This window comes from Salmo trutta, chromosome 2, assembly GCF_901001165.1.
Source record: "Salmo trutta chromosome 2, fSalTru1.1, whole genome shotgun sequence".
In the NCBI taxonomy this organism is placed as follows: Eukaryota; Metazoa; Chordata; class Actinopteri; order Salmoniformes; family Salmonidae; genus Salmo; species Salmo trutta.
In genome coordinates this window covers 6,302,792-6,316,762 of record NC_042958.1, presented here as the reverse complement: position 1 = coordinate 6,316,762, position 13,971 = coordinate 6,302,792, and the positions used below count along the sequence as shown (strand labels likewise).

General features: G+C 43.0%; 1 protein-coding gene across 1 annotated transcript in view; it reads left to right on the top strand.

The window, feature by feature from the left end:
- The window catches only part of LOC115149444 (reversion-inducing cysteine-rich protein with Kazal motifs), a 114,812-nt gene that overhangs the window by 89,768 nt on the left and 11,073 nt on the right, over positions 1–13,971 (top strand). The window contains exons 15-17 of the mRNA XM_029692307.1: positions 2,148–2,270; positions 5,982–6,153; positions 9,590–9,785. Coding sequence (XP_029548167.1) covers positions 2,148–2,270; positions 5,982–6,153; positions 9,590–9,785 — 491 coding nt within the window. The remainder of the gene's footprint in view (positions 1–2,147; positions 2,271–5,981; positions 6,154–9,589; positions 9,786–13,971) is intronic.

Here is a 13,971-nt window from a genome sequence, read left to right as displayed (position 1 = left end):
TGTGCATGAGTCCTTGAGCGAGAGAGAACCCTCTCTGTGCATGAGTCCTTGAGCGAGAGAGAACCCTCTCTGTGCATGAGTCCTTGGTGCTGTTGTGCCTGGTTGTGAAATGCTTCCTGTGGTGTAAACATCACTGCCACGCTTGTTCTTCCCCTAGCAGCACGGCAACGCTACATTCATCCAAAAAATAAACCAACCAACCACACGCTGGTATTTCCTTCCCGCGGTCTCCCTCTGGCCCACCCTCAATGTAACTACTGTGACTTGAAAAGAGCCTGCTGCCAGTGTGTGTCTCTCTCTCTCGCTCTCTGTCTCTCTCTTTCTCTCTCTCTCTCTCTCTCTCGCAATTCAATGGGCTTTATTGGCATGGGAAACATATGTTAACATTGCCAAAGCAAGTGAAGTAGATAATATACAAAAGTAAAATAAACAATAAAAAAGAACAGTTAACATTACACTCACAGAAGTTCCAAAAGAATAAAGACATTACAAATGTAATATTATGTATATATACAGTGTTGTAATGATGTACAAATGGTTAAAGTACAAAAGGGGAAATAAATATGGGTTGTATTTACAATGATGTTTGTTCTTCACTGGTTGCCCTTTTTCTTGTGGCAACTGGTCACACATCTTGCTGCTGTGATGAGACACTGTGTTATTTCACCCAGTAGTTATGGGAGTTTATCAAAATTGGGTTTGTTTTCGAATTCTTTGTGGATCTGTGTAATCTGAGGGAAATATGTGTCTCTAATATGGTCATACATTTGGCAGGAGGTTAGGAACTCTCTCTCTCTCTCTCTCTCGCACACACACACACACACACACACACACACACTTTCTCTCCACATGGCCTTGTCTGTCTGTGATGTTGCCTCCCAGTTCATCACATCTACACAGAAGAATAACACATTTTCTCCTCCCTAATTGTTTCTTGTTACAGCTTTGAAACTACATTTGTTTGAATCTAAATCAGTTTATTGTTTTTGCTTTTATCGTTGTTTTCGCTCCGTTCAAAAGGGGGCTAAGACATTTAGGCCTTATTTGACACAGATGTGGTTTGCCTGACAGGCAGAGTGGGGCTTTGGAGTGCTTACAGCCAGAGCATTAAGACAGGAAGTCATCCTATAGAGATGCCTTGTTCGAAGTGACTAGATGGGAGAGATGGTGATGCTGTTCAGAACATAAAGCCCATGGTGAAACAGAGTGTCTTTTTAGATAACAAGTCCAGCTTTAGATCAATACCTGATCTGTTACATCTCAGGATCAAAACCTGATCTGTTACATCCCAGGATCAATACATGATCAGTTACATCCCAGGATCAGTACCTGATCTGTTACATCCCAGGATCAGTACCTGATCTGTTACATCCCAGGATCAGTACCTGATCTGTTACATCCCAGGGTCAATACCTGATCAGTTACATCCCAGGATCAATACCTGATCTGTTACATCCCAGGATCAGTACCTGATCTGTTACATCCCAGGATCAGTACCTGATCTGTTACATCCCAGGGTCAATACCTGATCAGTTACATCCCAGGATCAATACCTGATCAGTTACATCCCAGGATCAATACCTGATCTGTTACATCCCAGGATCAGTACCTGATCAGTTACATCCCAGCACCAGTACCTGATCTGTTATATCCCAGGATCAATACCTGATCTGTTACATCCCAGGATCAATACCTGATCAGTTACATCCCAGGATCAATACCTGATCTGTTACATCCCAGGATCAATACCTGATCTGTTACATCCCAGGATCAATACCTGATCTGTTACATCCCAGGATCAATACCTGATCTGTTACATCCCAGTATCAATACCTGATCTCTTACATCTCAGGATCAATACCTGATCAGTTACATCCCAGGATCAATACCTGATCTGTTACATCCCAGGATTAATACCTGATCAGTTACATCCCAGCACCAGTACCTGATCTGTTATATCCCAGGATCAATACCTGATCAGTTACATTAGTGTCGTGACCCAGATCACATAGTTGAAGTCTTATCAGCTGATGGAGTTGCTGTGGACAGGAAGATTCAAAGTGTCAGATAACAGTTACATTGGCAGCCATATAACCAATTAAATCAGACAAGGTCTCACACAGGGAGGATGTGTTCTTGTCCCACAGACCACGGGTCATCATTCAGGGTGGACTGCCATCCCTGCTCCTGCTTCGCTGGAGAAACCATCTGCTCCACCCGCCAGTGCCTGAGTGCTGAAAGTTCAGACGAGGACCGCAGCCTATTCACAGGTGTGTGTGTGTGTGTGTGTGTGTGTGTGTGTGTATTTGAGGGTTGAAATATTGATGCACAGTACTATTTTTCTTTCTTTTTTCCCCTCCCTGATTCTGAAAGCATTTCTCACCCTTCCTAATCTCTCTGTCTCTCTCTCTCTCTCAATTTAAGGGCTTTATTGGCATGGGAAACATATGTTAACGTTGCCAAAGCAAGTGAAATATATAATAAACAAAAGTGAAATAAACAAGAAAAAATGTACAGTGTTGTAACAACGTGCAAATAGTTAAAGTACGAAAGGGAAAATAAATCAACATAAATATGGGTTGTATTTATAGTGGTGTTTGTTCTTCACTGGTTACCCTTTTCTTGTGGCAACAGGTCACAAATCTTGATTGCACACTGTGGTATTTCACCCAATAGATATGGGAGTTTCTAATTATTTGTGGGTCTGTGTAATCTGAGGGAAATATGTGTCTCTAATATGGTCATACATTTGGCAGGAGGTTAGGAAGTGCGGCTTAGTTTCCACCTAATTTTGTGGGCAGTGTGCAGATAGCCTGTCTTCTCTTGAGAGCCTTTCTCAATAGCAAGGCTATGCTCACTGAGTCTGTACATAGTCAAAACTTTCCTTAAGTTTGGGTCAGTCACAGTGGTCAGGTATTCTGCCACTGTGTACTCTCTGTTTAGGGCCAAATAGTATTCTAGTTTTCTCTGTTTTTTGGTTAATTCTTTCCAATGTGTCAAGTAATTATCTTTTTGTTTTCTCATGATTTGGTTGGGTCTAATTGTGTTGCTGTCCTGGGGCTCTGTGGGGTCTGTTTGTGTTTGTGAACAGAGCCCCAGGACCAGCTTGCTTAGGGGACTCTTCTCCAGGTTCATTTCTCTGTAGGTGATGGCTTTGTTATGGAAGGTTTGGGAATCGCTTCCTTTTAGGTGGATTTACAATTTAACAGCTTTTTTCTGGATTTTGATCATTAGCAGGTATCGGTCTAATTCTGCTCTGCATGCCTTATTTGGTGTGTTACGTTGTACACTGAGGATATTTTTGCAGAATACTGCATGCAGAGTCTCAATTTGGTGTTTGTTCCATTTTGTGAATTCTTGGTTGATGAGCGGACGCCAGACCTCACAACCATAAAGGGCAATGGGTTCTATAACTGATTCAAGTATTTTTAGCCAGATCCTAATTGGTATGTCAAAATGTTTGTTCCTTTTGATGGCATTAAAGGCCCTTGCCTTGTCTCCCAGATCGTTCACAGCTTTGTGGAAGTTACCTGTGGCGCTGATATTTATGTCGAGGTATGTATCGTTTTTTGTGTGCCCAATCAGCAAACAGTAGACATTTGACTTCAGATTCTAGTAGGGTGCTGCAGACTGTTCTAGTGCCATCACCAATTCTTTGATATATATGTTGAAGAGGGTGGGGCTTAAGCTGCATCCCTGTCTCACCCCATGGCCCTGTGGAAAGAAATGTGTGTGTTATTTGCCAATTTTAATTGCACACTTGTTGTTTGTGCACATGGATTTGATAATGTCGTATATTTTTCTGCCAACACCACATTCCATCAATTTGTATAGCAGACCCTCATGCCAAATTGAGTCAAAAGCTTTTTTGAAATCAACAAAACATGACAAGACCTTGCCTTTGTTTTGGTTTGTTTGTTTGTCATTTAGGGTGTGCAGTATGAATACGTGGTCTGTCGTATGGTAATTTGGTAAAAAGCCAGTTTGACATTTGCTCAGTACATTGTTTTCACTGAGGAAATGTACCAGTGTGCTGTTAATAATAATGTAGAGGATTTTCCCTGGTTGCTGTTGACGCATATCACACGTTAGTTATTGGGGTCAAATCTGTCTCCACTTTTGTGGATTGGGGTGATCAGTCCTTGGTTCCAAATATTGGGGAAGATGCCAGAGCTAAGGATGATGTTAAAGAGTTTAAGTATAGCCAATTGGAATTTGTTGTCTGTATGTTTTTATCATTTCATTTAGGATACCATCAACCCCACAGGCCTTTTTGGGTTGGAGGGTTTGTATTTTGTCCTGTAGTTCATTCAATGTAATTGGAGAATCCAGTGGGTTCTGGTAGTCTTTAATAGTTGATTCTAAGATTTGTATTTGATCATGTATATGTTTTTGCTGTTTGTTCTTTGTTATAGGGCCAAAAAGTGTTTTACCCATACATCTCCGTTTTGGACAGATAACTTTTCGTGTTGTTGTTTGTTTAGTGTTTTAAAAATTTCCCAGAAGTGGTTAGATTCTATGGATTCTTCAATTACATTGAGCTGATTTCTGATGTGCTGTTCCTTCTTTTTCCGTAGTGTATTTCTGTATTGTTTCAGTGCTTCACCATAGTGAAGCCGTAGGCTGTGGTTTTCTGGGTCTCTATGTTTTTGGTTGGATAGGTTTCTCAATTTCTTTCTTAAGTTATTGCATTCTTCGTCAAACCATTTGTCGTTGTTATTAATTTTCTTAGGTTGTCTGCTTGAAATGTTTTGATTTGATAGGTAAGCTGACAGGTCAAGTATACTGTTTAGGTTTTCTACTGCCAAGTTTACACCTTCACTATTACAGTGAAATATTTTGTACAGGAAGTTGTCTAAAAGGGATTGAATTTGTTGTTGCCTAATTAATTTCCTTCGATCTATAGCATTTCTTAATATTATTCAGTTCCTTTGGCTCTGATGCCTCCTGATTGAGTATTGCTCTCATCAAGTAGACTGTGATTTTGCTGTGAACTGATATGGGGCTGACTGTGAACGCTCAGAGACTCTGGGTTGAGGTCAGTGATAAAGTAGTCTACAGTACTACTGCCAAGAGATGAGCTATAGGTTTACCTACATGTACATGCCCAGTGTGCGACAGAGCTGCAGGAGTTGTAACCCGCTTTGTTGGTTATTTTGTCGTAGTTGTGTCTATGGTGGCATATGGTGGAGGGAATGCTGTCACCTCCAGGTAGGTGTTTGTCCCCCTGTGTGCTGACGGTGTCAGGCTCTTGTCGAGTTCTGGCATTTAGGTCGCCACGGACTAGTACATATCCCTGGGCCTGGAAATGATTGATTTCCCCTTCCAGGATGGAGAAGCTGTCTTCATTAAAGTATGGGGATTCTAGTGGGGTGATATAGGTAGCACACAGGAGGACATTTTTCTCTGTTGAGATAATTTCCTTTTGAATTTCAAGCCAAATGTAAAATGTTCCTGTTTTGATTAATTTAATGGAGTGAGTTAGGTCTGCTCTATACCAAATTAGCATACCCCCTGAGTCCCTTCCCTGTTTCACACCTGGTAGTTTGGTGGATGGGACTACCAGCTCTCTGTAACCTAGAGGGCAACCAGTGGGTCCGTCTCCTCTATACCACCCACCTGGTAGTGTGGTGGATGGGACTACCAGCTCTCTGTAACCTAGAGGACAACCAGTGGGTCCGTCTCCTCTATACCACCCACCTGGTAGTGTGGTGGATGGGACTACCAGCTCTCTGTAACCTAGAGGACAACCAGAGGGTCCGTCTCCTCTATACCATGTTTCTTGTAGGATGACAATGTCTGTATTTCTAATTTCTTTGGTGAAGTCCAGGTTCCTGCTCTTTAGGCCAAAGGTAGATGACCTCAGGCCTTGGATATTCCAGGATGAGATAATGAAGGCTTTGTGTTTCATAAACTGTCCAATGTTAGTCATGTGGTTCAGACCAGTTACTCTCTCTCTCTCTCTCTCTCTCTCTCTATAGGGCTCCCGTGTGGCTGCCCTGACCGTTTTGTGCCGGTGTGTGCCCGTAACGGCCGCACCTACCCTAGTGCCTGTGTGGCCCGCTGCATGGACTTCAAAGACGACCAGTTTGTGTTTGGCCACTGCCGCAGCAGTGACCCCTGCTCCCCCAGCCCCTGCCCGACGAACCAGAGGTGAGACACTCCGTCCTGACCAGCGCTGGAATTCTTTCTTCCTGACCACCTTCCTTTCTTCCTGACCACCTTCAATCATTTGTTTACTGGAATAATAACTTATCCAACGCTATTGGATAGGTGAATGCAAATCTCCCACTATGTACATTGGCGTTCACCTATCCAATCATGTTCGATTAATGATTACTTCAAGAAAGGGAGGGAGGAAGAATGCATTTTTTTACAGTGTTCCGTACAGCCCTTTGTGGATAAGATTGGACACCTTGACTCTAGTCTAGAGGATGCTATTTCTCTCCTAACAGAGGCCTTGAGCCCTGATCCTATTCCACCTCAGCAGACTAGCCCTGATCCTATTCCACCTCAGCAGACTAGCCCTGATCCTATTCCACCTCAGTTGACTAGCCCTGATCCTATTCCACCTCAGCAGACTAGCCCTGATCCTATTCCACCTCAGTTGACTAGCCCTGATCCTATTCCACCTCAGTCGACTAGCCCTGATCCTGTTCCACTTCAGTCGACTAGCCCTGATCCTATTCCACCTCAGTCGACTAGCCATTATCCTATTCCACCTCAGCAGACTAGCCCTGATCCTATTCCACCTCAGTTGACTAGCCCTGATCCTATTCCACCTCAGTTGACTAGCCCTGATCCTATTCCACCTCAGCAGACTAGCCCTGATCCTATTCCACTTCAGTCGACTAGCCCTGATCCTATTCCACTTCAGTCGACTAGCCCTGATCCTATTCCACCTCAGATGACTAGCCCTGACCCTATTCCACCTCAGCAGACTAGCCCTGATCCTATTCCACCTCAGTCGACGTTTGTTATTTCCTCTCTTGAAAAATCCTATTTTCCTTTACCCTGCTTCACTTGTTCTTCAAATCTCCCTCTCACATTTCCCCGTATCCAGCGGTGACGGACAGTCTGGTTGTTTGTTCAGGTGTGACCAGGCTGCGTCCCCCCTGTGGTTGCCAGCGGTAACTCTGCCATAAGGCACACCGGTATGGGGTGTGCTGTTGTAAGCCTCCTATCTGGAATCGCCTTGAGCTCCCAACTCTTCCCCAGGCAGCATCGATCTAACATCACTCCAAACAACACCAAACACAGCGTTAGTCGGTCGTTACCTCACTTCTGACCCGCAGGGGGGCAAACACACAGCTCAGGGGTCATTTTCTGCCCCCCTACAGCCCCCATTTCTCTGTGCTGTAACAGAAACCGAGTCCTTAAGGAATGGGGCTCTGTGCTATTTGTCTTAATCTGTGTCCCACGATTCACCAGCTCGTCAGTGGACCCCAAGCGCACAATGTGATCTGGGTGGCACAATGTGATCTGGGGCGGCAGGTAGCCTAGTGGTTAGAGCGTTGGACTATTAACCGAAAGGTTGCTAGATCGAATCCCTGAGCTGACAAGTTAAAAATGTGTCATTCTGCCCCTGAACAAGGCAGTTAACCCACTGTTCCTAGGCTGTCATTGAAAATAAGAATTTGTTCTTAACTGACTTGCCTAGTTAAAAAATGAAAAGATTGTTTCTTAGGACACACTCCCTAACCAGACATTGTTAAGACACACTCCTGAACCAGACATTGTTAATTAGGACACTCTCCCTAACCAGACATTGTTAAGACACACTCCCTAACCAGACATTGTTAGGACACACTCCCTAACCAGACATTGTTAATTAGGACACACTCCCTAACCAGATGGCTCATTGGTAACTCCTATCATCAGTCTCTATAGTAACCCGTTGATGTCATCCTATCATCAGAGTCTCTATAGTAACCCGTTGATGTCATCCTATCATCAGAGTCTCTATAGTAACCCGTTGATGTCATCCTATCATCAGAGTCTCTATAGTAACCCGTTGATGTCGTCCTATCATCAGTCTCTATAGTAACCCGTTGATGTCATCCTATCATCAGTCTCTATAGTAACCCGTTGATGTCATCCTATCATCAGTCTCTATAGTAACCCGTTGATGTCGTCCTATCATCAGTCTCTATAGTAACCCGTTGATGTCATCCTATCATCAGTCTCTATAGTAACCCGTTGATGTCGTCCTATCATCAGTCTCTATAGTAACCCGTTGATGTCATCCTATCATCAGTCTCTATAGTAACCCGTTGATGTCATTCTATCATCAGTCTCTATAGTAACCTGTTGATGTCATCCTATCATCAGAGTCTCTATAGTAACCCGTTGATGTCATCCTATCATCAGAGTCTCTATAGTAACCCGTTGATGTCATCCTATCATCAGTCTCTATAGTAACCCGTTGATGTCATCATATCATCAGAGTCTCTATAGTAACCCGTTGATGTCGTCCTATCATCAGTCTCTATAGTAACCCGTTGATGTCATCCTATCATCAGAGTCTCTATAGTAACCCGTTGATGTCATCCTATCATCAGTCTCTATAGTAACCCGTTGATGTCATCATATCATCAGAGTCTCTATAGTAACCCGTTGATGTCGTCCTATCATCAGAGTCTCTATAGTAACCCGTTGATGTCATCCTATCATCAGTCTCTATAGTAACCCGTTGATGTCATCCTATCATCAGAGTCTCTATAGTAACCCGTTGATGTCGTCCTATCATCAGAGTCTCTATAGTAACCCGTTGATGTCATCCTATCATCAGTCTCTATAGTAACCCGTTGATGTCATCCTATCATCAGTCTCTATAGTAACCCGTTGATGTCGTCCTATCATCAGTCTCTATAGTAACCCGTTGATGTCATCCTATCATCAGTCTCTATAGTAACCTGTTGATGTCATCCTATCATCAGAGTCTCTATAGTAACCCGTTGATGTCATCCTATCATCAGTCTCTATAGTAACCCGTTGATGTCGTCCTATCATCAGTCTCTATAGTAACCCGTTGATGTCATCCTATCATCAGTCTCTATAGTAACCTGTTGATGTCATCCTATCATCAGAGTCTCTATAGTAACCCGTTGATGTCATCCTATCATCAGAGTCTCTATAGTAACCCGTTGATGTCATCCTATCATCAGAGTCTCTATAGTAACCCGTTGATGTCGTCCTATCATCAGAGTCTCTATAGTAACCCGTTGATGTCATCCTATCATCAGTCTCTATAGTAACCCGTTGATGTCATCCTATCATCAGTCTCTATAGTAACCCGTTGATGTCATCCTATCATCAGTCTCTATAGTAACCCGTTGATGTCATCCTATCATCAGTCTCTATAGTAACCCGTTGATGTCTGCAGTGAGAATAATACACAGTCGTGTACACTATTTTACAGTCATTCAGTGCTCAACTCAAAGCAAAGGTTCCACGCTGCATTGAAAAGAATAGTATTGTACACTGATGGAAGTCATAGGTGGAATGCGTCCATGTTTGTTTAAAACAATTACTTAAAACAATGACATAAATTAACCCCTTTTCCTCTCGTCTTCCCATTGGTCCACAGGTGTATTGCCAACCGTAGGGTATGCCTTACAGACATGGCTGACTACCCCTGTCCTCAGTTTGAGTGTGTGGGCCCCACATCAGGTTGTGACAAGAGCTACATGGACCCAGCATGCGACACAGACAACATGGAACATCCCAACCTCTGTCAGCTCCTCCTGATGAGCAAGACCTTGGCCTATATGGGCCACTGTCAGGTACAATTTGACATTCATGTCAGTTATGCTTTTAGCCAAAGCAATGTTCTGAAGTAGAACATGTTTTTATCATTCAGTGTCAATGTCTTTGCTTCCATAACATCTACACCATCATGTCCTAAATTGACTGAATATATTGACAGCATTTAAGGGCTTTTCAATAGATATAATTCATCGGCCATTTGAGAAGCAGCCTGAAATTAAACCAACGTACTGGAGACGGGTGCACAATATTTAGTCAATCACACTGAGAGAGCACCCTGTTTTTAGAGCCTCAGAAAAGCTTTTCTCTGTTTGTGTTTCATGAACGCTTAAATTAAGAACCTGCTTAGATCTGTCAGAGGTGGGACGACACGTTCCAGCTGTTAGCAATACACACTACACACTACACACTACACACACACACATTACACACACACACACACTTACACACACACATTACACACACACACACACTACACATTTCAATACCATACTTTCAGTAACTGACGGAGTGCCTTTGTACCTTGGATGATGAGAGGAGGCAGATATCCTAGCCCACCGAAAACTGAAATCAAATCAAAATTAAATTATATTTAATTTGTCACATGCGCCGAATACAACCTTACCGTGAAATGCTTACTTACGAGCCCTTAACCGACAATGCAGTTCAAGAAATAGAATTAAGAAAATATTTACTAAATAAAATAAAGTAAAAAATAAAATAAAAAGTAACACAATAAAATAACAATAACGAGGTTATATACAGGGGGTACAGGTACCAAGTCAGTGTGCAGGGGTACAGGCTAGTTGAGGTAATATGTACATGTAGGTAGGGGTAAAGTGACTATGCATAGATAATAAACAGCAAGTAGCAGCAGTGTACAAATAAAGGGGAGGAGGGTGTCAATGTAAATAGTCCGTTGGCCATTTCATTAATTGTTCAGCAGTCTTATGCCTTGGAGGTAGAAGCTGTTAAGGAACCTTTTGGACCTAGGCTCCGGTATTGCTTGCAGTGCGGTAGCAGAGAGAACAGTCTATGACTTGGGTGGCTGGAGTCTTTGACAATTTTTTGGGGCCTTCCCTCTGTAGCGCCTTATGGTCAGATGCCGAGCAGTTGCCATAACAGGCGGTGATGCAACCGGTCAGGATGCTCTCGATGGTGCAGCTGTAGAATTTTTGAGGATCTGGGGACCCATGCCAAATCTTTTCAGCCTCCTGAAGGGGAAAAGGTGTTATCTTGCCCTCTTCACGACTGTCTTGGTGTGTTTGGACCATGATAGTTTGTTGGTGATGTGGACACCAAGGAACTTGAAGCTCTCAACCTGCTCCACTACAGCCACATCGATGTGAATGGGGTCATGTTCATCCCTCCTTTTCCTGTAGTCCACGATCAGCTCCTTTGTCTTGCTCACATTGAGGGAGAGGTTGTTGTCCTAGCACCACACTGCCAGGTCTCTGACCTCCTCCCTGTAGGCTGTCTCATTGTTGTCGGTAATCGGGCCTACCACTGTTGTGTCGTCTACAAACTTAATGATGGTGTTGGAGTCGTGCTTGGCCACGCAGTCGTGAGTGAACAGGGAGCACCAGTGAGGGGCCCCTGTTTTGAGGATCAGCTGTGCAGATGTGTTGTTGCATACCCTTACCACCTGGGGGCGGCCCGTCAGGAAGTCCAGGATCCAGTTGCAGAGGGAGGTGTTTAGTCACACGGTCCTTAGCTTAATGATGAGCTTTGAGGGCACTATGGTGTTGAACGCTGAGCTGTAGTCAATGAACAGCATTCTCACATAGGTGTTCCTTTTGTCCAGGTGGGAAAAGGCAGTGTGGACAATCCCCTATGGTATTGTCCAATAAACTCATATGTTGCATTCAGTTTCTTAGTCTTTCCAAAAGTGCAGACACATGCATCTCCTGTTTAGGACTGTGTATCTATATGATGCACCCAAAATCCCCCCCATGTTTGTTTGTGTCTGTTTGGGCGTCTCACATCAGTAACTCTCAGCATTGTCTCAGTGGAACAGGCCGGATCGGGTTTTACAGTTGAAGTCGGAAGTTTACATAGACTAGGTTGGAGTCATTAAAACTCATTTTTCAACCACTCCACAAATTTCTTGTTGACAAACTATAGTTTTGGCAAGTTGGTTAGGACATCTACTTTGTGCATGACACAAGTAATTTTTCCAACAATTGTTTACAGACAGATTATATCACTTATAATTCACTGTATCACAATTCCAGTGGGTCAGAAGTTTACATACACTAAGTTGACTGTGCCCTTAACCTCTCTAGGGGGTGTGGGACGCTACCGTCCCACCTGGCTAACATCCAGTGAAATTGCAGAGTGCCAAATTCAAAAACAGAAATACTCATTATAAAAATTCATAAAACATACAAGTGTTATACATCAGTTTAAAGATTAACTTCTTGTTAATCCAACCACGGTGTCAGATTTCAAAAAGACTTTACGGCAAAAGCATACCATGCAATTATCTGAGAACAGCGCCCAGCAGACAAATCCTTACAAACAGTTACCAGCCAAGTAGAGGAGTTACACAAGTCAGAAATAGCGATAAAATTAATCACTTACCTTTGATGATCTTCTTATGGTTGCACTCACAAGACTCCCATTTACTCAATAAATGTTTGTTTTGTTCGATAAAGTCCCTCTTTATATCCAAAAACCTTTGTTGGCGCGTTTTGTTCAGTAATCCACAGGCTCAAAGGCAGTCACAACAGGAAGACGAAAAATCCGAAAAGTATCAGTAAAGTTCGTAGAAACATGTCAAACGATGTTTATAATCAATCCTCAGGTTGTTTTTAGTCATAATAATCAATAATATTTCAACCGGACAAAAGCTTCGTCAATATAAAAGGAAAACAAGAAAGGCGCTCTCGGTCGTGCGCATGAAAAACCTCTGGGACACTGCAGTGTCAACTCATTCAGTGGTCTTACGCCCTAATTTTTCAGAATACAAGCCTGAAACAATTTCTAAAGACTTTTGACATCTAGTGGAAGCCATAGGAAGTGCAATTTGAGACCTAAGTCAATATAATCTGTATAGGCAGTCAATGGAAAACTACAAACATAAAAAAATCCCACTTCCTGGATGGATTTTTCTCAGATTTTTGCCTGTCATATCAGTTCTGTTATACTCACAGACATTATTTTAACCGTTTTGGAAACTTTAGAGTGTTTTCTATCCAAGTCTACCAATTATATGCATATCCATATCCTTCTGGGCCTGAGTAACAGGCAGTTTACTTTGGGCACGCTTTTCATCCGGAGGTGAAAATAGTGCCCCTGCCCTAGTGAGGTTAAACAGCTTGGAAAATTCCAGAAAATTATGTCATGGCTTTAGAAGCTTCTGATAGGCTAATTGACATAATTTGAGTCAATTGGAGGTGTACCTGTGGATATATTTCAAGGCCTACCTTCAAACTCAGTGCCTCTTTGCTTGACATCATACGAAAATCAAAAGAAATCAGCCAAGACCTCAGAAAAAATATTGTAGACCTCCACAAGTCTGGTTCTTTCTTGGGAGCAATTTACAAATGCCTGAAGGTACCACATTCATCTGTACAAACAATAGTACGCAAGTATAAACACCATGGGACCACTCAGCCGTCATACCGCTCAGGAAGGAGACGCATTCTGTCTCCTAGAGATGAACGTACTTTGGTGCAAAACGTGCAAATCGATCCCAGAACAACAGCAAAGGACCTTGTGAAGATGCTGGAGGAAACAGGTACAAAAGTATCTATATCAACAGTAAAACAAGTCCTACATCGACATAACCTGAAAAGCCGCTCAGCAAGGTCGAAGCCACTGCTCCAAAACCGGCATAAAAAAGCCAGACTACGGTTTGCAACTGCACATGGGGACAAAGATCATACTTTTTGGAGAAATGTACTCTGGTCTGATGAAACAAAAAGATAACTGTTTGGCCATAATGGCCATCCTTATGTTTGGAGGAAAAAGGGGGAGGCTTGCAAGCCAAAGAACACCTTCCCAGCCGTGAAGCACGGGGGTGGCAGCATCATGTTGTGGGGGTGCTTTGCTGCAGGAGGTACTGGTGCACTTCACAAAATAGATGGCATCATGAGGTAGGAAAATTATGTGGATCTATTGAAGCAACATCTCAAGACATCAGTCAGGAATTTAAAGCTTGGTCGCAAATGGGTCTTCCAAATGGACAATGACCCCAAG